The sequence below is a fragment of the Rhipicephalus microplus genome, unplaced genomic scaffold (genome assembly GCF_043290135.1).
Source record: "Rhipicephalus microplus isolate Deutch F79 unplaced genomic scaffold, USDA_Rmic scaffold_42, whole genome shotgun sequence".
Taxonomy (NCBI): Eukaryota; Metazoa; Arthropoda; class Arachnida; order Ixodida; family Ixodidae; genus Rhipicephalus; species Rhipicephalus microplus.
The window spans coordinates 376,218-399,168 of record NW_027464615.1 but is presented as its reverse complement, the minus strand read 5'-3'; the positions used below and the strand labels follow the sequence as shown (position 1 = coordinate 399,168).

General features: G+C 44.5%; 1 protein-coding gene across 1 annotated transcript; it reads left to right on the top strand.

Moving 5' to 3' along the window:
* The first annotated feature begins 7,245 nt into the window (after positions 1–7,245).
* LOC119167358 (uncharacterized) lies at positions 7,246–22,929 on the top strand. The gene is made up of 5 exons (XM_037418830.2): positions 7,246–7,404; positions 15,308–15,440; positions 16,499–16,644; positions 19,813–19,945; positions 22,546–22,929. Exons 1-5 carry the CDS (start codon positions 7,356–7,358, stop codon positions 22,790–22,792), a joined length of 708 nt encoding a protein of 235 aa, XP_037274727.2. The 5' UTR covers positions 7,246–7,355; the 3' UTR covers positions 22,793–22,929.
* Positions 22,930–22,951: the final 22 nt, after the last annotated feature.

The following is a 22,951-nucleotide window of genomic DNA, read 5'->3' as shown; positions in this document are numbered from 1 at the left end:
AATCATTCTATAAACCAAGTTTCACACGTGTTTTAAAAGAAGAACAACCTTATGTTTCATGTTTATACTTACAAACGCGCCCACATTCCCGCCACGGTGGTCTAGTGGCTAAGGTATTCGGCTGCTGACCCGCAGCTTGCGGGATCAAATCCCGGCTGTGGCGGCTGCATTTCCGATGGAGGCAGAAATGTTGTAGGCCCGTGTACTCAGATTTGGGTGCACGCTAAAGAACCCCATGTGGTCAAAATTTTCGGAGCCCTCCACTACGGCGTCTCTCATAATCAAATAGTGATTTTGGGACGTTAAACCCCACAAATCAATCAATCAATCAATCAATCAATCAATCAATCAATCAATCAATCAATCAATCAATCAATCAATCAATCAATCAATCAATCAATCAAACGAGCCCACGCGTTGCCTTTCATCCTATTTATTGGCGTGACGCCTACTAAAATAAATCACATGTTGGAAGTTAGCTCTGTGTCCATGTGTTTTGTCCACTGTCTTGTGCCTACGGTGCACTAACAGTTCGAGAGTTGTCTTTGAATTTCCCGGTGATATGTGTCTGCAATCGGCCGAACTCCAAAACACATTTTTTTTGTTTACAGAAAATAGAACAGCCTTGGAAGTTAAATCCAATGCTGCCGGCTGAAGCAGCGCGAGGATTGTCAATTTTCGAGGTTTGTGGTGATATAGTAGTTTCGACAACGACTACATAGGTGTTCGGAAGAGGGAAACGTATAACACCAATAGCTTTTGGTGTTTGACGCGTGATAGCCACCACTTGGTTACGAGTTACACATCAGGGACGCTAGCGTATGTGACTGCGGATTTATTTGGCCACCTGGTGCTCTTTGGCATGCACCCAAGACTACGTACCTACACCGGTGTCATGGCACGGGGGTAGTCTCCGAAACGTAGTCGCTGTGGCAGAGAATCGAACCAGCGACCTCGAGCTTAGCAACGCCACATATCAGCCTGATAAGCGTAGTTTACAGGTGGAAAATTAGACAAACTGTAGCCCAAATAAATCGAGAAAAATTTTTTCATACAGTAGCGAATTTAACGAACGAGCAGTCCGCCGTGGTATAGCAGTGGTTATGGCGCTCGGCTGCTGGCCCTGAGGTCGCGGGTTCGATTCCAACCGTGGCAGTCTCACTTCAATGGAGGCGCAATGGGAGATGCCCTACTCTGTGAAGCCAGGGCGTGTTAAGGAACACCAGATTGTCGAAATTCCAGGAGACCTCCACAATGACATCTCGCATAGCCATATCGTGGTTTTTGGACCTAAAGCCTCACGTAATATTTCTACTAAAAGAAAGAGTAGTAAAAGCAGCCCACCGGCTAAATACAAGGGGATATTGTTGAAAGTTGACCTAAATAGGGGAAAAACCAACCAAGTAGCCACAACCAACTTAAAAAAAAAAAACGTTGCCAAGTTGGCACAATGTAGTCGAACCTGGCAATCTAGTAGTGTTCTAAGCTGCATAGGCCAGCATAGCAAGATAACATCGGTCATGACGTAAAAAGGGACGTGTTGTGGTGCAACCGCGTCTTTGAACGGATCGAGGCCAATAAAACATGTACGCGACTCTCAAAGATTGCCGACAATTTCCTGTTCTTCGCAACGTGTGAGATCGACCTCGTGAATGCTGGTAACGCAACAAGGACAGTTAACTATGCCCAACCTTGCGATCGATAATACCCAATAAATTTTTTTTACCTCCCTCTTATTTTCATATGATCAGGGGTTTCAGATTGAGAAATTCCTTTCACTCGCGTAGTCAGTACAAGCACCCCAGTTCACTTAGCAAGCTTTCACCAACCTCGCTATTTACCAGGGTTGCCGTTGCATAGATTTGAAAAGGAGCCAGAATTAAAGCGGAAAGTAGCCAAAGTTGACACGCCATTTCACTATTTTGCCAATTTCGAAGCCAAATAAAAAAGACATTATGGCTACAATATTAATAAAATGAAATTTTGATCACGCAGAAACATAAAAGTAGGACCATATTTATACTTGCTCTTCAAAAATAAATTTATTTATTTATTTGACGCAAGACATACCATTAGCATTGTAAGCGAGAGCGCATAAGACATGAAATATAAATTAACAAACTAACAAAACACTGCGAGTAAAAAATACTAATGAACACAGTAGCAACAAACTAGTAAGCTCAATGTTTTACAAAATAGAATGACCTCAGAGTGATAACCAAAGAGATGACCCATACTAAATGTTTTACAAAATAGAATGACCTCAGAGTGATAACCAAAGAGATGACCCATAGTACGGTGATAAAGTAAACGTGTCTTGGAGCAGGCTTCACGGCTATTTTCTATGAAACAAGCTCGAGGGGTGAAAACTTTGATGCGCTGCTAAAGAGCGAGCATAAACGCTCTTGTTCTTGTTTATTGCTCTCCGCGGCTTTTACGTTAGCAGTGTGGTTGTAGTCAGAAAAAAATTACACTCTCCTTGTTAATATTACATGATATATATGAGCACTTATATATTCATAGCAAGTCACAGGTTATAAAATGTATTGCTGTTCAAGAGGTAAGTAGGGAGAATGTTAGTGTTTCGGAAGACGAATAACCTTATAAATTTTATAGCATGTCTCATAAACGATATTTTGCACCAGGTGGCGCACAAACTATATCGTACTTGCATAAGTTCAGTCCGTCCGTATATATTTATTCAGGATGTAGGTCTTGCAATAGACAGAGTAGCTTTGGAGCGTTCCCGCCAACAAGTTAGTGTGAACGTCAAACATTAAAGCGATATTTTCTTGAAGTCTCATACCTGCATTGATAACTATACCTAACTATAATCACAGACTGGTTCTGTTTTGGTGCCGATAATAGTTTTTTCGGGGGTCTGGGGGAGGTTTTGGTGCGCTTGAGCCTGTTGGCTGGGGCCATGGCATGGGCGCATTAGCTTACTTGGCAGAAGAGGTTGAAAACAGTGGCTGACCTCTTCTTTGTTGTTTTCCCTGTAAATAAGTATAAAAATCGGCTACTAAATGAGCTTGAACAGAAGGTCAATATAGCCATAAAGTAGTCATGGTGCCACCTTCACAAGTTTTCCTAGCCAGGTGGGGTCCTATATAGAGTATATAAAGCCGGTCTGGCGACAAGTAACCACCAACGGCTACCCTGCTGTGTACATCAGAGCCATCATGAAATAGCACAGGCAGACGATGAAGAAACGTCCGCTGGCACGAATATGAAAGATAGCTATCCTGTCACATTGGCTTTTTTTTTTGCTTATTAGATGCATAAATACGGGAAGCTGGGTCACGTTACACCCGGAGGTCTAACGTGCTTCTCAGAACGACCTGACGTTGGTTCCTGTCATAAGAAAACAGCGCACGTTTGTGAAGAGGAGATAATAAAGAAAGAACCGACGTAGCGGGTAATACTTCTTATGTCTTCATGCGTGTATGTGCTGTTTCCTTATGATGAAGATCCAAAAACTCGCCCAAATGGCTACTTTGCTTTGCCTACCGCATTTACAGTGGTACTAGTACTTTACATGCAACGCCACGTGTACTGGGCCTCCTTTGTTTCACACCATTGCATGGCCGTAACGCAGCAATTCAAAAGACTGACGGAACAGTCTGAATCGACTAAAGTATGATGTATAAATTACGCCTATTTAGGTATTACCTCTCCCCCACGACAACCCATCACACGGTGTTTACGACGATAAGTACACTCAGAAGTGTTAGGAAGAATGCCGGTCAGAGCATCGCTTTTAACGACGCAGTATCCGTAATTTTGTGCGCGGTCTGTCGAGACACTGTCATGATCCTAAACGGGTATGCGGCACTGAAAGCGTGTAAAAAATACTACTTAACAGTGGTACACTAACAATAAAGAAGTCAGAAGTCGTCCCTACAGATGGCTGCGAGGCGTCGGCTGTAAGCCGTAGACCCCGACTACGTACGAGAGCATACGGTGGAACGGCAACATCGGCTGCAAGAAGACGTCGGTGCGATGGAAGGTATTCACCAACGATGACGTTCTCGTGGGTATTCCCGTGGGCGGTGCGAGTGCTCGATTTTGGTGCGAGTTGCTGTCTGTGAAGCTTGCACAACCGTGTCATGTCTGTCACTGCCTGTAGTTTAACTCGCATCTCTCTGCGCTGAGAATCAATGTAGAGAGAGCCTAACATCACCTAGCCATAGCTTAGAAACGGTGTAGAAACAAGCTAGAAACAACGCGCATCATCCGCCTTGAATTAACTTAGAAGAAACCAGATTAGTTTCATTTCATTTCATTTTATTTTATTTCCTTAAAGACCCCTTGCGGGGCATTACATAAGGGGTGGGTACATAAAATTGAGCAGAAAACAATCGTTTGTCCTAAAGTGAAAGATGATTAGTGATACTGGTTGTGAAGGTAGATAAACAAGTAATGGCAGGAATGTCGCCTGAAAGGCCATTCCAGGCAACTGCCGTGCGAGGAAAAATTGATGTTGAAAAGGTAACGGTGCGTGCACGTGGGCGTGCGACTTGAAGAGGATGATTAGTTCGTTGAGAGATGTACGCTGGGGGAACAAAATAAGGTGGCATGCGCATCGAGCTGTGAAAAAACTTATGAAATAACGAAAGACTGGCGATACGGCGGCGGAGGGAAAGGAGGGGCAGTTGAAGTTCTGCCTTTAGTGAAGATACGCTGACGCCACTGGAGTAAGAATTATTGATAAATCTAGCGGCACGGTTTTGAATACACTCAAGGGCGTCTTCAAGATAGGCCTGATGCGGGCTCCAGATTGGGGAAGCATATTCAAGTTTAGTTCTAACAAGGCTTTTGTAAGCTAATAATTTTACATTTCTAGGTGCGTTACGTAGATGACGTCGCAAGAATCCCAATGTTTTGTTTGCCGATGATATGACTTTCGTGATATTCAAACCCCATGAAAGATCGTTGCAGAGTGTGACCCCCAGATATTTAAAAGAATTAACAGTTTCAACTGGAATATTACTGATGGAATATGGAAAAACAAGTGGAGAACGGCGGCGGGTGAAGGATAAGGCTTTGCATTTGTGAGGGTTAAGTTCCATTAGCCAATCATCGCACCATTGTTTTACATTGTTAAGATCACTCTGTAGAGCTAATTGATCAGAAGCGTTACAAACAGTGTGGTAAATAATACAATTGTCGGCAAACATTCGGGTTTTACAGGATACATGAGATGGGAGATCGTTAATAAATATCAGGAATAAAATCGGGCCCAGAACCGACCCCTGCGGGACACCAGATGTTACCGGAAGTGAAGTAGAGGTAGCATTGTTAACAGAGACAGCTTGAGTGCGGTTACTTAAAAATTCACGGATCCACTTTAGGACGTCGGGGTGTAGGTTTAAGCGGGAAAGTTTCAACAGAAGGCGTTTATGTGGTACTTTATCGAATGCCTTCGCAAAGTCCAGGAATATGGCATCAGTCTGTACGTTAGAATCCAAGTTAATATGCAAGTCGTGCGAAAACATAGCCAGTTGAGTCTCGCACGACAAACCTTTACGAAAGCCATGCTGCGCGGAATGGAGAAAGTTATTTGAGTCTAGGAAGTCCATAATCCGGGTGTAGATGACATGTTCGATGATTTTGCAAGGAATGCTAGTTAATAAAATTGGTCGGTAATTGAGGGGTGACTCTCTAATACCTGATTTGAATACTGGGGTGATATTTCCGTGTTTCCAATCACTAGGAAGCTCACCCGTGGAAAGAGACTGCGAGTAAAGTAGACACAAAAGTCTTGAGAATCGCCCCGTTTCTCTCTTTTAACAGTTTTGCGGCCTAGTACAAGCTGGCTAATTGGGCGATATGGTGATTCATGATTGCTCGAAGTGACCCGTCACGGTCGTATAGTGGCTAAGGCAGTCGGCTGCTGACCCGCGGCTCGCGGAATTGAATCCTGGACGCAGAGGCCGCATTTGTGATTTAGGCGAGAATCCTTGAGGCTCATGTGCACATTAAAAGACCTCAGGTGGTCGAAATTTCCGAAGCCCTCCACTACGGCGCTTATCACCATCATATGGTGGTTTTGGGACGTTAAATCTCCACAATCATCGTTATGAATTCTCGAAGTACGAGCGCGCCACCTAGAAAAGGACCACTAAGACACGGACAAGCACTTATCCGTGCCGTAGCTGTCTTAGTACAAACTTCGCCAAAACTCTCTCATTTTCGCTCTAAAACGTCGCCTCTTAACTCGCGAGAACACATCTTGCTAGGAAGCGCAGCCACTATTACAAAGAACACACAACACAAGCGCTTGTGTTGTGTGTTCTTTGTAATAGTGGCTGCACTTCCTAGCAAGATGGATCCTTACCAACTGGTCCGATACAATTGTTCACGAGAACAGCTACAAAAACCTTGACCTGGATGAAGTCATGGAGCGAGCTACACCGTCGCACACTTGGGCTGTTTTGATTCAGGCAGTCAATTCAATCGCTTGTTCTACAAACGACAAGTAATTCGTTCGTGATTTACATTGGCTCAGGGCACACCAAAAGGCGATGGCCAACTCAAAGATTCGCAGATAATACTAAGTTGCGCTAAAGCCACTTCGCTGACTTCAACTGTTATCTGAATATTATTAATGACAAAAAGACACACGAGAAGTGGTAGGAGTGCTCATTTTAGCCCTTGATTGTATCGCTTCACCGCCTTCGTTCTTCGAAAGATCCTTATTGCTTGGGCATGAGTCCCAACTAGAAGGCAATTTAGCTCGGCTGCACCCCAGAACCATCGTTGATAGATTGGAGAAGTTCGGTTCACGACGCTGCAAGACTGAAAGTGACGAAGCGAGTTATTATTTGCACCTTGAATAAAATAAAAGACGCGATGCCCTTCTCCCAACCTTGTACATTTTTTTATATCAGCGGTGTGCGGGTGACTTTTTCTTTCCACGCAGCAGGGCCCGATGATGCCTGCTTAGACGCGGTAGAGGTTAGTCGCTGCGCGGAAGCGAGCATCGATGAAAACGCGTGAACGAAGATCCGAAGGCTCTGATAAGCAGATATGGGTCGCGAAGCAGCCAATTCGGGCAGCCGCTCTCCTTGGACGTCGAGCTTCTCGCACTCTGTCCTTGCACGCGCAAAGATGAGATCTCTCGGTGGAAGGGCGGAAGTGGAGAACGAAAAAAAAAGCGAGCTGGAGTCGAGGGCCAACCCAGTCCCTGTTACTTCACCCAAGGCGACTATTATCCAATCGTGTGACGGAGTTTTCTGGCAGGTGTCTCCTTGAAAAGATCGGCGGTTTCTTCGGGTGACCTGCCAAGACCCACAGTTGCTCGCGTGATCCTAACACCTGCGGACCGGAGGAGCGCAGGAGGACCAACAGACATGAAGTCCGTACTATTCTGTTTACTTGGGATTGCGCTGGTGGGGACTGGTAAGTGATTGTTGTTCGCAAATCGCGCTTGAAAAAAGAAAACGAGTACAATTAATTTGTCATAATTACAGTTGTTGGTTATGAATTTTTTAACGCGTTTACTGACGTCGTCATATATGCTGTAGCTGTTGTAGCCCAGCTGCAATTTGTAATTGTAATGGTTATATCATACCCCAAAGTTAAAGCGAAGAGGAGAGACTGGTGAGAGCGAGAAATTCGAGCACCTTTTCAAACCTCGCATGTTCAGTTCGGAGAGTGGTCGTTTTGATAAAATTACGGCAGAACGTTTTCCGCTTGCGTAGTTATAACTGTGGTTACGCGAAACATTCAAGGGACTCACAGATGGTGCCAACCAAAGACAGAAAGGGACGACCTCGTAGCCCTAGGCTTTGCATACAAAACTATCCTCGGGCACGCCTGATTACATCGATGGTGCAACTTTGCAGTGCCCTGCTTAGTTTTTCAGGTGCCGAACATACGAGGTTTACAAGGAGCACCAACAGTCATGTGAATATGATAAAAAATTGGAGCACAGAGTGTGATCGCGTAGACTACAGTCTTCAAAAGGGCTTGTCAGTCAAACGATAGTCCACTTAAAGGGTATGTATGGCGGCCATAACTGATAATCGTACTGGCACGTACTCTTGGTGACTGAAGTATACTTGTTGCTCTCGTCCTGTAATGTATGCATTCAAAAAAGAGAGAGAACACGTGACGTATGAACTGAACATAGCGTAGCAAGATTAACCATTCTGTTGTTTTCTCGACACTGGGCGTTTGATGGTGACGAGACAATAATATAACAAGGTATGAATATTATGAAACCATTATCAAAATATATTAATAACATATGCCCTCACTAACACGGGGAAAACACTTGCAGAACGACTGTAACTTTTCCGTTCACTGTAGACGCTGGAGCAGTTGGAGCTGGTCAAGGTCGGGATTAGGGTGCAGACAGTAATCTTCTGTGAGAGGATGGTTTTTGGCTGTTAATTCATAGCTGTGCAGAGCTCGTTGTGCACTGAAAGCAAGACGCAAATTTGCATCATGAGCGATTCGATGGAAATGGTGAAAAACGTTTAGAGATGCGACGTGACAGATATTGAGAAAGATTTTGTAGTGTGCTGTGACGTGAGAGTGAAAACGAATTCGAGAGGAAGGAATCCGTACTGATCCCATAACATCATTCTTCTTAAGTTTTGACATTTGTTAGTCACCTATTTGTTCGACAATGCCTTTAACTACGTCTTCACTTGACCAGAAGGTATTTCGTCAAGCTCTTGACTACTGAGAAAAGAAGGAAGTGCATAGTGGGTGCAGTAATAATTGCTCAGTACCTCAACGGCAGTTTGTGCTGAAAGAACCATCAAAGGTGAAATTACCATCCATTCATCTTTAGCACAAGTCTTCCGGAAAACCCGTACGGTTTCTTAGAAAGAAAGCTTCTTGCATGACGTGAAATTTCCCTTGTTCCGCGGTTCAAACTCGGTACCAGTGTCATGCTGGTGCAGTGACTGAAGCATTTGCTTCTTTGCTCTCCAATCACTCCTAAAAGGCACAAGCGTGCTTCGAGTTTATATACTTTTAAAGACATGCAAAGAGTGAAATACATTCCAACATGAAAGCAGCAGAATCGCCAGTTTTTACCATGGTTTAGAAAATCGGGCTGTGTTTTTTCTTTACACGTTCTGAATGGCGCATGGTCACCACAAGGTGTATTACTAGATCTTACTAAGAATACGAAGAACGGTTAAAATATGAGAAATGTGAAATCGGCAGCTGATCATCTCCTTTGTCAAATCTTCGTTATTGTTATCACTGGACTACTTTTGGTTGAAACCTCGGGACAATGTGAAATTAGCCGCATTGGTCACTGTAAGCAACGCCCCAATGTACTTAGCTCTTACAAGTGATTTTTATGTAGTTTGAAATTACTTTGCTTACTCAAGTTATCTTCACGTTGACGAAAAAACAAACAAGCAAAAAAGAAGACATAGAGACATAGAAACGAGAAAAAAGGAAGGCAGGGAGGTTAACCAGATGCTAGTATCCGGTATGCTACCCTACACTGGGGTTGGGGAATAGGGGGTTGAAAGAGAAAGAGAGAGTTAAAAAATAAATAAGAGAAAAAACACCGACACACACGCACGCACAAAATCAGTCCACTCAGAGGTGTTCCGATAGGCCAGTAGTTCGCAAGAAGCCCAGTAGCGTTTGCACGGCTTTCTTCTGTGGCGATGAGTCATGACGATGGCGCAGTATACTTTCTTCTGACAGCGGCTGGTCATCTAACCTGTTTAGTGTATTACAAAGGTGTTGTCTTTCTAGGTTATATTCCGGGCAGTCACATAGAATATGTCAAATTGTTTCTTCATATCGGCAGTGTGCACAGTCCGCGGTGTCGGCCATCCCTATGCGGAACGCGTACGCACGGGTAAACGTGACTCCCAACCATAGTCTGCACAGAGCAGTAGCGTCACCTCGTCGAATTTTCGTTGGAAGCTGTAAGCTTAACGTTGGATCAAGGGATCGTAATCTTGCATGCGTAAAGAGAGGCTCATTTCAAAGAGCCATGGAGTGTTGGCGAGCGAGCATGCGAAGCCTTCTAGCAGCGTCCGTTCTTGAGAGAGGTATTGACTGGTTGTTGTCTTCTGTATGGGCTAAACGTGCAGCTTGATTAGCTCGCTCGTTACCTATAATTCCACAGTGACTTGGCAACCACTGAAATATAACGTGGTGCCCTTTCTCTGTTATGTGGTGTAGCATTTCTACTGTTTCAAATACCAACTGCTCGTGTGGACCACGGCGTAGATTAGACAGAAGTGACTGCAGTGCCGCCTTGCAGTCGCAGAAAATCGTCCACCGTTGCGTGCTTTGGTCGTTAATGAAACGCAACGTAGCGCGAAGTGCTGCAAGCTCTGCTGCCGTTGTTGTGGTTGCATGAGCTGTCCTGAATTTGATGGTTGTGGCGTGCGTTGGAATAACGACCGCCGCAGTTGAGCTGTTTGGCAGGACGGGCCGTCGGTGTAGACGTGGATGCCGTCTTGGTACTTCTCGTACAGCAGAAGTAAGGCGAGCTGCTTGAGGGCTGGTATTGAGAAATCTCGTTTTTTCTGGATGCCTGGTATTGTCAGGTTGATGACTGGCTGTTTGAGGCACCATGGAGGAATTGAAGGTCTCGCCGCGGGCGTAAAACCAGTTGGTAGGGAGTCACCATGTGTAGTTATTGTTCGACAAAAGGAAGTATGATGTCTATCCGCTGGTAGAGAGGCTAGGTGGTGATGGCGTGTCCGGCCCACATGCCTTATGTGTTTCCTCAAAGCTTCAATTTTAGTATGGGTCTGCACGAGGTAGTCTTTGGCTAAAGCTATAGTCGCCACTGTTGAGGCACCCTGAGGCAGACCTAGACATATTCGAAGTGCTTGTGCCTGAACGCTTTGTATCATGCGTCGACTTGTTTTGCTGGCGTTTGACAATGCAGGCAGACTGTATCGTAAAAAGCCAAGGAAAAGCACTCTGTACAGTCGTAACATAGCATTAGGCTACATTCCTCAAGTCTTTCCAGCGAGAAACTTGAAAAGATGGCATATGCCTGTCAATCGATTTTTCAAATATGACACACGAGGGCTCCATTATATGTCTCTGTCGACTATTACTCCCAGAAATGTGTGATATCGACGATATGGTATATTTTGACCGTTAATTCACACTCTGTAATTCAACATGGGTTTGCGCGTAAATGCCAGGAGAGCGCACTTTTCGGAGGAAATTTCTAGGCCTCGATTGCGGAGATACAAAGCCGTTGCAGCAGCAGCTCTCTGTATTCTCGCTCGTAACTGCAGGCATGTTACCGCAGATGTCCAGATGCAGATGTCATCAGCGTATGTTTATAGATAAATATTGTTTGGTAGGTGCGTATGGAGAGCGATTAGTGCTATATTGAATAGCACGGGGCTCAGTACACCACCCCGAGGGACGCCACGACAACTGAAATGTGCAGACGTGTTCCCGGCCTCCGTACTCACAAAGGATCGCATTTGGAGATAACTGCGTATCCACTTAAACATTTGGCCACCCACTCAAATCTCTTCTAGTGTGGTAAGGACGGCTTAATGTGCAACGTTATCTTAGGCTCCTTTGACGTCAATGAACAGAGAGGCGCAAAGACGCTTATGGCCTTTCTCGTGTTCAACGTACGTGATTAGGTCGATGACGCTATCGATCGATGATCGACCACGTCGAAAGCCCGCCATGGCATCTGGGTAGATCTCATGATACTCCAAGTACCACTCGAGTCGGCCGAGAATCATTCTCTCCATCACTTTACCCACGCAACTAGCCAATGCGATCGGGTGATAGTAGGAGAGTTCCAATGGTGATTTGCCAGGTTTTAGCAGTGGTACTAGACGACTAGTTTTCCAACTTAAGGGGACAGTGCCCTCAAGCCAAAAATCATTATATAGCTGAAGTAGAGCTATTCTCGCGCGCTCACCCAGATGACACAGGGCTCTGTAGGAGATTCCGTCCGGTCTTGGTGCGGAGCTACGTTTGCATGAAGCGAGTGCTGCCTTGAGCTCCTGAATGGTGAACGGGAAGTCCATACAGTAATCACGTGGCAGCGGACAACTGCTCGAAAGTGGTGAGCTGCTAAGTGCTGTAGTTTGCCCTGATAGTCCGGCGCAGAACTCTTCAGCAACATCCACATCTGGTCGATTTTGGTAAAGGGCTAAGGCCTTGAAAGGTGATTTCTAAATGGGGGATGACCGCAAACCTCTCACTGTCCTCCATATCTGCGATAAAGGCTTACGAGGGTCGAGTGACTCGCAGAAAGTAATCCAGCGTTGGAATTCTAGCTTGTCCAACCAACGTTTGATCTTCTTCTGCATACGTCTAGCAGTCCGTAAAACTTCTATGTCCTTCATGCACCGGTACCTTTTTTCAGCTCGTCGTCGCAAGGCTCGAAGCCACTCTAACTCTATGTCGATGTCCATGATTCTTACAGGGCATAGGATCGTACACACAGTCCCTTTTACAGCGTTCTTGATGGCCTCTTGTAAATCGGATATGTGTTTTTGGCATTGGTCTTTCATACGAGACTGAAATTTTTTCCAGTCCACTCTTTTAACCATGTCGTGCACTTTAAGAGGCGACAATCCTCTGACCTTGACATATGTTGGAATGTGAGCACTCCCATGCGTTTCTATATCCGTAAACCATTCAGTAAGTTTCACTAGGCTTCACGAAACAAAAGCCGAGTCGAGACAGCTACTGTATGTGGAGCCACGTAAAAATGTAGGACTGCAATCGTTCAGTAACCAAAGTTTGTTGTCGGAGGCAAAAGACACCAAGTTTCTGCCCTTCATGTTGGTATGACAGAGAGACAGAGAGACAGAGAGAGATAATTTATTCTATAGGGTATAGCTGCAGCATTTTGAACACGCGGGAAAGGCGCCAAGATTTTGTAAATGTAGGAAAAGTGTGAGAACATTTGAAAGCAACTTCATTGAGAGGCTCTGCGTAGCTATTTCAGAGTGAGGAAGACTAGCGCTACTTAATTATTTTATTTATTTATTTACAAGAAACCTTACAGGCCCAGTCGGCCATTGATACAATGACAAGTTAATTACAATAGAAATAGCTCGAAAATACATTTAAAACAACTGTACAGTGAAAAAGAACACGGTGAACAAGATGAACAAACCATCGTGAACAAGCAGAACAAGAAAATAAATCGAGGCAGATTAAGTAAAAAGTGCATTCAAACGATCACGGAGTATCCTGTGATCGCTTATCGAAATAATTTCATCAGGAAGATCATTCCAGTATGATATGGCACAAGGTAAAGCTGATTATAAGAAAACAGTAGTTTTACAAAAAATTCGCTTGAAAATTGAGTGATTATGCATTCTGGAGAATGCGTGTGTGGGCGTTTCGAGCGGTAATATGCAAGGCTTATTGGAATGGGACATACTTACGAATCAGACAAAGCAAATCAATGTTGCGACGGATATCTAGGTGCTGCATAGAAACATTGCCTTTAATATGTGTCATGCTGGGGCACTAATGCAAATTTTGAGTGATATACCGGGCAGCCCTATTCTGCATGCGCTCAAGCATGGATATTAGATATTCTGGGTGTGGTGACCATATATCATATGCAAATTCTAGTTGAAAGCATACAAATGTCAGCTTATCTCACTTACGAACGTCACTAGTTGACGTTTGCAAGTGGCATTTCAAAAAAAAAAAAAACCCAAGTCTTTTCAATGCAGTAGTGCAAATATTGTTAATGTGCAAAGACCAAGAAAGGTTAGTAGGGAGGCTCACGCCAAGGTTCTTGGTAGATGACAAGGTCGTGTTATTTAGGCTGTATACAAAGAAGGAACTCGCGCGCTTGCGTGAGAACGATGCAGTTGTACAGTTAAAGGGTTCAGAGACATTTTATATTTGGTGCACTGGTCGGTAATAATGTGAAGGTCATTCTGCAGAGTATTATGATAGTCATTAAAATAACTGCTCTGTAAAGAATGCAATCGTCGGCAAGTAGTCATATGCCGGATGAAATGCTGAAGGGTAAGCCGTTAGTAAATCTTAGGAAATGTAGAGGCACCAAAACACTCCCCTGTGGTACAACAGACGTGACCTCATTAATGGAAGAAGGACCACTGTTAGCAACCGTAAATTGATGACGAAGTGAGAAAAAGCTTCCAAGACAGAAAAGGGTCAATGAGTAGATACCTAAATTAGATAATTAAGAAACGAGCCGATAATGTGTAACGCGATGGAAAGCTTTAGAGAAATCCAGAAAAATCGCATCTGTTTGTGGGCTGTTGTTCATGTTGGAGTGCAGATCAGTGGTGAATTCGGGCAACTGTGTTTCGCGGGAAAAACGTTTACTGAAAATATGCTATTTCTGAAAGAAAAAACTTTTTTTTCGAAATGGGCGTAAATTGACGAGGCAATTACATGTCACCAATGTTATCGATATTGGACGATAGTTTTCAGGGCGACGGTTGTCTCCGGTTTTCAAAATAGGGATGACTTTCGCAATCTTCCAGTCTGTGGGCAATACTCCACATGATAAGGACTGCTTAAAGATATGGTATAGAAGTACACTTTAAATAAGTACCGCGTTTTTTAATAGCTTATAGTAAATATCGTCGATACCACATGCGGATGTTCCTTTAATGTTTGTTAAAGAGATAAGCAATACCGTAAACTGAGATACCCATATGTGCTAATAAAGGGTAATCGTTTTCCCGTCCCACTGAGATATCGGGATGGTCTTCCCCTGTAAAATCAAAAGTAAAAATGTATTGAATGCATTCCGCGTCTGAAGGAGGCTGTTGTCTATTGTGTTGTAACAAAATATCGAAACTGTGATTAGGTGTAATACTTTGCCTTTTTTTTTTGCGAATTGGAGCTCAGGATCGAAAGTAGGTCCTCAGCGAAATACTTGTCATTAGCAGTGCGTAAGGCATCGGTGTACTTACTAAGGAAAGCTTTCTACTTGCTCCATGAAAACTCACTTGTTCAGTTTTTAGCGTGACAGCAGAGACAATTGTTCTTATTACGAAGTTGTCGCACGTTTTGTTCAACCATGGTTCAACAAAAAGCTAGCAGTTTCTGTTTGCTTAAAACTTAGTGTGCATTAATAGAGCGTTGGGAAAAAGCTGGCAGAAGTAAGTCATTTAAGAAATCATCTAGCTTGGTGTTAATGGCGACGTAGTTAGCTCTGTTGTAATCACGAATCTTGCTGTAATCGCTAATAATATCAACATCATCAGTAACAGTCGGTAAAGAGAGAAAAAAAATATAGAAGTTTATTTTGAAAAAGTTGTTCCGAGCAATGAGAGAAAAAAAGAAATCCTCATTGTCTAGAATTTGTTCTCTCCGCCAGCCGTTGCGCAGGTTGTGAGTTTGGGCAAAGGATGCAGTGACGCCGAAGCCGAGAAGTGCAACCTGGAGTTCCTCACGTTCGGTTTCAGCTCCAAGCTGCCGGACACCGCTTCAAAGCTCGCCGACTACTGCAAGTGAGTGACGTCGTAGAAACTCGTTTGTTCTCGCTCTCTCCTTTGCTCTGTTTTGTCTTCATTTCCGTTATTCCAAAAGAGTGAACTCACCCGTTGTTTATTGTTGCAAGAACTGCTGTTCAAAGGGAGTTGTCAGACCACAAAAAAAAAAAAAAAGATGGCATAGTCATGGACTGTCCGACTGCACGTTTAACAGAGTAAGAAGAACAAAGAAATAATCAGTTCTGAATGACAGGGTGTGGTGTGATAACTATAACCTCTGCGCACAGAAAGCTGACCACGACATGAAATGATTTGTAGCAAGACCGCTTACTGCATCGACAAAATCAACGAATCGGTCGCCTTTTTTATTGTTGTGCGTGATGCTATCTGCTAGCATACTGGGGGATGGTCAAATATTAGACAGAGCAATAAAAGCATTCATGCTTGATTGCTGTTCAGTTAAGGTAGCCCAATGTCTTTGATCATGTCGACACACACCACCAGAAACATGTCTTGACCTGTTTATCCTTGCGGATGGCCTTCCCGCTGTCTCAGGCTTACAAGGTGGACACACAAATCTCTCTATACATTTTACTGTATGACGAATTTATTGTGTGTCTTTCACTACATAACCGCAATGGTCATCTCACCTTTTTGAATTTCTTTTCCTAAAACATGGCACCAGCAACTTTTTCAATAATACTGTTTTGTCGCTACCCCATACACTCTAAAGAAAAAAAAAAGAGAAGTGTATGGGGCTCGCTTCAGGGAGTCCTGACTTGTCACTTATATGACTGTCTTTAGAGAGGCACGCTAACTCTCTTGCGAGTCATATGCGAGTCATATGAAGACAGTAAATGATTTCCACAATGTGTAGTACCAGGTAACTGTAGTATCGGGTAAGCGGCGATAGTGGAAGGAAAGGCATGTGCTGTATAGATCACAAGCGTCGTGGGAAAGAAATATGCCACAAATGGGAGGAACTCTCTTCAGATTGCGTTCAATTTTTCACCGAGCAACGAACGTACAAAAGGTGTATGCAGTCTTCCCACAACCACGTGATCTTCTCCTTGCAGGAAGCGGACGAAAGCTCTGCAGTGCGCGTTGAACTTCACCGACAAGTGCCTGATCGGCGTCTACCGAGGCACCGCCTTCACCGCCATCAACACCATGCGAGAGGAGAACGACCGCCGGTGCAACGCATCGCACGTCGAGCACACTGGTGAGTGCGCGAGAGTGCTATCGCATTCATTGCGCAGCTTAATGCACGGTGAAGCCGCTAGGTGGAACTATAGGGGCTTTTAGCTTGCACCTATACTTCTTTAGGTTACCGTCCCTTTTTACAGGATACTGGGTTGAATTTGAGCATGCGCGGGTCTTTACAGAACGTAAACCTTTACGTAACGTAAACTGACTTTTTTACTAGTAAAAGAAAAAAACCCTTCATAGTATAAAGACTGTTAATGTGTGTCACAGTGGTTTCACCAATTTGCCCTCATTCGGGATAGGAGGTAAGCTACGAGCACTGAAGTGAGGGGAGGGGGTGCTGACACGGACTTTGGGGGAGGGGGGTGATCGCTTTTACCACCCGCCTCTGGATCCGCCACTGCTCTCAGCCTTCATCCATGGTAGTATTGAGAGATAGTTTTGTTCGGGGCCAATGGAAGAAGCATACCCGTGAATACAGGTCCTAATGAACAGGGGAAAAAAGAATTTTGAGGGACACTTGAGATTGACCTTTAAATGTAAAATGTGACAGCGTAGTCGGCCCCCATTCGCGTCCCATTCTGAATTGCTAGACTCGTGTCACTTCACGGTGGACATCAAAGCCGTGCCGCAAAGAAACGAACAACAACGTGCCCAAAAACTGGCCCTCTTAAACCGCCCTAGAATGCCTACCGCAAGTACAGTTGCAAAGTGCCAGCAACAATCTATTTTTTTTCTTTTCGGAGTTATCGAAGTGCCGACTTCACGTCTGTAAGGCAACAGGTGCACATCTGCACTGCATCTCGAATTTTCGCTGACGGACAACGATGATTTCTAGCTCACAATCGATGACGCCCACGCTAACGTCGGCATTTTGGCGAAAGGAGGTCCTTTAACGAGCACTGACACAAAATTTAATCATTTTCCACTTGTCACTCCATAAATCGAATGTATGTGACCTTTATTCGAGGCATTGCCTGCTGCTGGCGGTGAGGTGCGGAATAGGTAGAGGAATGAAGAGTGAGTAGCAGTTTCATGTCACAGCTTCGCACGGGTCAGGTGACCTATGCTACACCACTCGAAACAGGTCACTTCGACACGGGTGTGGAGCATCCTAAAAAACGGTGTCGTAGTGCTTGGGAATGTCTTAATTATTCACTGTGAAGGAGCGGCTTCGCAGCGGCTTGTCAACACGAACCAGACGTCACGGAAAGACATGCAGCTAGCGAAATACAAGCACCAGTTGCGTAATTTACTGTCAGTCGCAGGCAGTTCACGCGAAAAATGATGAGTGAATTGTTGTCCAGCTACTCCGACATGGATATCTGCAATTTAAGCTGTGTGCGTGGCGCAGATTCCGCAAACCCAGTGAACCTTTTTGACTCACAGGTATAATGTTCACTGCGCTGTCACTGCTTTGCAGATGCTGGTTGACGAACACTTTAAAATAAAAGTACAGTAATATACGTGTTCTCTGGCTCCGTCGGGTGGAGATAGGATTGATAGTGCATACTATGGAAATGAAAAACAATAAATGTCCCTTTTTGGATGCTTCCAAACTGTGTCAGTGCTCCCTTAACGTTATCATGTTTAGAATATTTGTGAGATGGAGATGTCCTTATCCAGATACATTTTTTTAGGGGCGAAGCTCCTCAGTGTGGAGCCATGTCACCTTTCCGTCGGCGTGACACCGTATGGATATCCATATAGATATTCATATTCATATAGACATATGGATATTCATATAGACATATGGGTATCTGTATTTTATTTTTCATTTTATTCAAGTGCAAAAAAAGTACACTTCGGAAAGAGGGGACAAAAGGAATTCACGCCTGGCCTCCCAGTCCTCCCAACAGAAGTCCTCCCAACAGAAACAACAGTTTGCACATAAACAATGACAAAAAAACTAAAGCAACATAAAAAATTACAGAAAAGAAGTAGTATTTCACGAACAACTTTAAATATATATAAAAAGATAGAATAAGACTTTACAAGTGAATATATAATAAAACGTAGTATTGTTGACACCTAGCACAACGAACGCAAATAGCAGGCGATATGCAGTGAATGAAATAAAATAAATTGACTAAGAAAGAAGTAGTTGAATTATTGGGCACTGAATTATTTTTTCTGATTTGTGATTTCTTAGTTCTTCCATACCTTTGTTGTTCTTCAAGAGTGTTGTAATACGGCAGTGCAACGTTTGGAAACTGTAGTTTGTGCGTATCCTGTTATTCCTGCAGCTAGCATGTCGGAATGCATATGGCGGATATGTTTGAGGGTCGTGTAAAGTTGGACCTCTCAACACCATATGAGCATTGTGAATAACAAACAAACATGTAGATACTGTACACACATTTTTTCACGTCTTTGCATGATCGAGTGGGCAATGTACGGATGTTATTGATCCCCCGGAGCTTCGCCCACTCGTCGTCAATCACTTCATGAATATGTCATTTTTTTTTTTACACGGGGTGAGATGCCGTGGTCATCTAACAGTTTGTAATGGCGACCCACCGTGGTGGTCTAGTGGCTAAGGTGCTCGGCTGCTGACCCGCAGGTTGCGGGATCGAATCCCGGCTGCGGCGGCTGCATTTCCGATGGAGGCAGAAATGGTGTAGGCCCATGTGCTCAGATTTGGGTGCACGTTGAGGACCCCAGGTGGTCGAAATTTCCGGAGTCCTCCACTACGGCATCTCTCTTAATCATATGGTGGTTTTGGGACGTTAAACCCCACATATCAATCAATGAATCAGTTTGTAATGGTGTCTCCTATCACCAGAAAGATCGAATTTCAGGGATAAAACACTTAAGCAAAAATAGTTATGCCCTATAGCGTGCAGCTTAGCCACAACTCTTATACGTGCCAATAACAGGAGCACTATATAAATTTAAGCAAGTATCTTAGGTAGGAGGCAATGCATATCCCGGGGTGCAATCACTGAACTATTCTTTTACTTTTCTACACAATTTTCGGCCGCCATTAGCTGTCTGCGACTGGTCGAAGTGGTGCTTCGACCTATAGAATTGTTAGGCGATTTCACTTTCGCTTCACTTTCTCTCTCGGTGGAGATTCAATACGTTTGCATGAGTCAAAACAATAGTTTTGAATGTATACATAGCCTCGTAGACTGTGCAGCGAGTTCAAGAGACCGAGATTTTTTTTCTTTGTTCACCGCAGAATTCCTTCAGCACTCCAAGTGCCTGAACAAGGCCGGTGACCCAATTCACAAGTGCATCGTGAACTTCAAGAAGGAGTTCTACACCACCGCCGTCAATGCCGAGAGGAAGGACCGCATCCGTTACGGGTGCTGGTGAGTAGGCTTTTGTTTGACACTATTATCAAGCGCCGAGCTGGGTTGGCTTCGAAGACAAAAACAGATAACGTGAAGGCGAACAGTTTGCGTATTCCAGAGCTCATGCCAACCATCTCTCTCGTCTTGTCTCTTTTTTTTTTTCGCATTACAACAACCGCCTCCTCTATACGTTGCAGGGTAGAGAACCTTACGTGCCTTAAGGCGACTAACCACCCTGGCTAGCTGTCGTGAAAAAGTCTACAGATAACTTCATTTTCATTCGTTTTCTTGGTGAAATATTTTATTATTGTACCTATACGTCACAGGCATTAGGTAGTGCACGGCGTTACAAAGGAAAGAAAATCTGGTGGAGCGGGTTACCACCGTAAGCACAGCATTTATGATGTAATATAACTAATTTTAAACAACATATTTTTTCGCAGTAATTAGGTATTTGTTTGGAATGACATACACTTCAATTACGCTGCCTTAGTTTTATTAGGTTCGGCCTTCGCCTGGTGACCTCCCTTACGAAAAAAAAAACACAAAAAGGAATGGGAGCACCAACACACCCGGCAACAGGGACATACCACGTCTTTTTTATGAAAATATTGGATTCTGTGACTTTAGCTTGACGTACCGTCAATGTACTTACGCATATTTTAACCCAACGCAGCCATCCGGCATGCACAGTTCGATACACTGTTAAAGAGAACAATACAATGAGCACCGTTAATATTACCAGCCCTCTAACAGGAAGTGGATCAGTGAACACTACTGATGCACGGCACTAGTCGTTCAAAGGAAGTCAAATCTGTCAATTAGTGGTAGTCCTACACGAATCCAAGGGACCTTGCTTTTTCGAAGAGAGTGAAATCCAAACATAACGTGCACTCAAGTGTTCCCTTTAACAGTTAATCCGTCTTTGCATACTGAAAAATAAAAGTGAATTGAATTGAACTCAATTTATTGCTTAGACCAATATAGTTATTCATATTTCACGTGGTAGTTCGACGTCAGAACACCCGACGAGAAAACCAACGTCTTCTATCGACCCGAGTCCAATGACAAGTTTCCCGTCTCACTGCCAGGCCACGTGACGTCTTTCATCTGAGTCGTAGATTACGCGGCTATGGCGACAGTATCGTGGACACATTTGTCCCCTGCAGTGGACGGAACACAGCAGTCGCAACACGGTCATCAGTGGTCACTGAGCCGGAACGAAAGTAACCCTCGCGCCCTGATAACGGTGGCGGTCATGAGGTCAGGAAGGTCATTTGTTACGCGTTTCCGTCGTCTTCGTTCGCGGACAGCTTACTTGTCACATCGGACAGCGAATTGCGTAAACTCGGCGGAGAAAGGTACGCCCTGTTGGTTCCCCGGCCTGCTTACAGTGCACCTTTCCTGTAGAGCAGGAGTTTCCTGCTGCTTAACTTTTACTGTGGTTGTTCAGGTATACCTGCAAGCATTGCTTTATTGGCTGTAACGCCGTTATACTTATGTAATTTGAATTTCATCAGTGAACAGTAATCTAATTGTGTCCCCTGAGTCACCTTGTCGGGCGACGCGATGAATGAGTTGTTGCAGTGCTCGACTGCTCAACCGAAGGTCGCGGGTTCGATTCCGGCCATGGCGGTCACATTTCCATGGAGGCAGAATGGGGGAGGCCCGTGTACCACGCGACATGAGTGCTCGTTGAAAGAACACCACGTGGTCAAAATTTCCGGAGCCCTCCACCCCAGCGTCTCGAATAATCATATCGTCGTTTTGGGACGTACATCCCCAGATAGCGTTGATTGAGTCACCTCGTGACATGCTTATCTTCTTGAACGAAAGTCATCAACTTATCAATAAATTTAGCAGGAGAAATGTAACTATAATTTAATTAGGATTAAGAAAGTCAGGGAAAAAATAAGTGACAAAGCCAGTGTAGTGGTAAAGCAAGAGAGAGTTAAAATGCAGCAAGTAAAGTGAACTAATCAGGCACAGAGGCGCTCCGAAAGATCCCGAGTTACTGTCTCGTGTATTCTTATGGCAGCGTGGCCTGGGAATTTCCAACGGCCCCTGTACATTCAAGCACAGCTTCAACCTGCTGCATCTGTCAATACGCCGCATCTGTCAATACAATCTGCTGCACCTGTCATACAATCACTCAACGAGTAAATACGAATAAATTAAGTAAAATGTGCGTTAGTTAGTAGGCAGGATCAATCAAGTAAAGTATAAGCCTGGTTGGCGCCATTGGTGGCGGGTGGTTATCAAGGGGGGGGGGGGGACCGTAGCCCCTCATAATTTTTCCCTGCCTCTCCTCCCTATCCCCCAAATCAAATATAGTCAAGAGATAACGCATAACTCACCCGAGTTCCTTCACCCCTAAAAAAACTTACTTGGGTGCCCCCCCCCCCCTTTTCCTCCCCGCCCCGAGTAAATAAATCCTTGTGCCGCCCATGTGTAGTCAGGCGGATAAAAAAAAATCTACGCAGGTCAGTGATTAAGTATGGTAAGGTAACTTATTGATAAATTATATACGTATGAACTAATTAGGTGGGTCAATACACAACCCAAAACAGGGCGCCTTCGTAGCATTGAAACATTCTCTCCCCGCATTCTCTGCACAGCGACTACACGAAGATGTTCCATTGCCGCGAAAAGAACCTGCGTGACAAGTGCAACGACCCCCAAGCCATCCTGTTTGCCCGCAACGCCGGAGAGCACATCCTGGGAAACGCCCTGAAGATCTTCTGCGGAGGCTTCACCACCGAGTCCAAGTTCTGCAAGGCGCTGCCAAAGCTTCCCAGGCTGCCCGCCAACACCAAGGTCCCCAAGAGCGTCATGGTGCTGCTCAAGACCTTCGCCACGCTATAACGGGCCATCCAAGAAAACACATGTCACACGTCCGCCATTACATCATCACTGTGCCTTCTTTGCTTGTGGACAGATATAGAGCCCACAGGAAAACAAAGGGCCTTGCTTTCAGTAAAAACGTATCTATAGAGGAGAAAGTCGTGTGGGCCTGTTGATAGT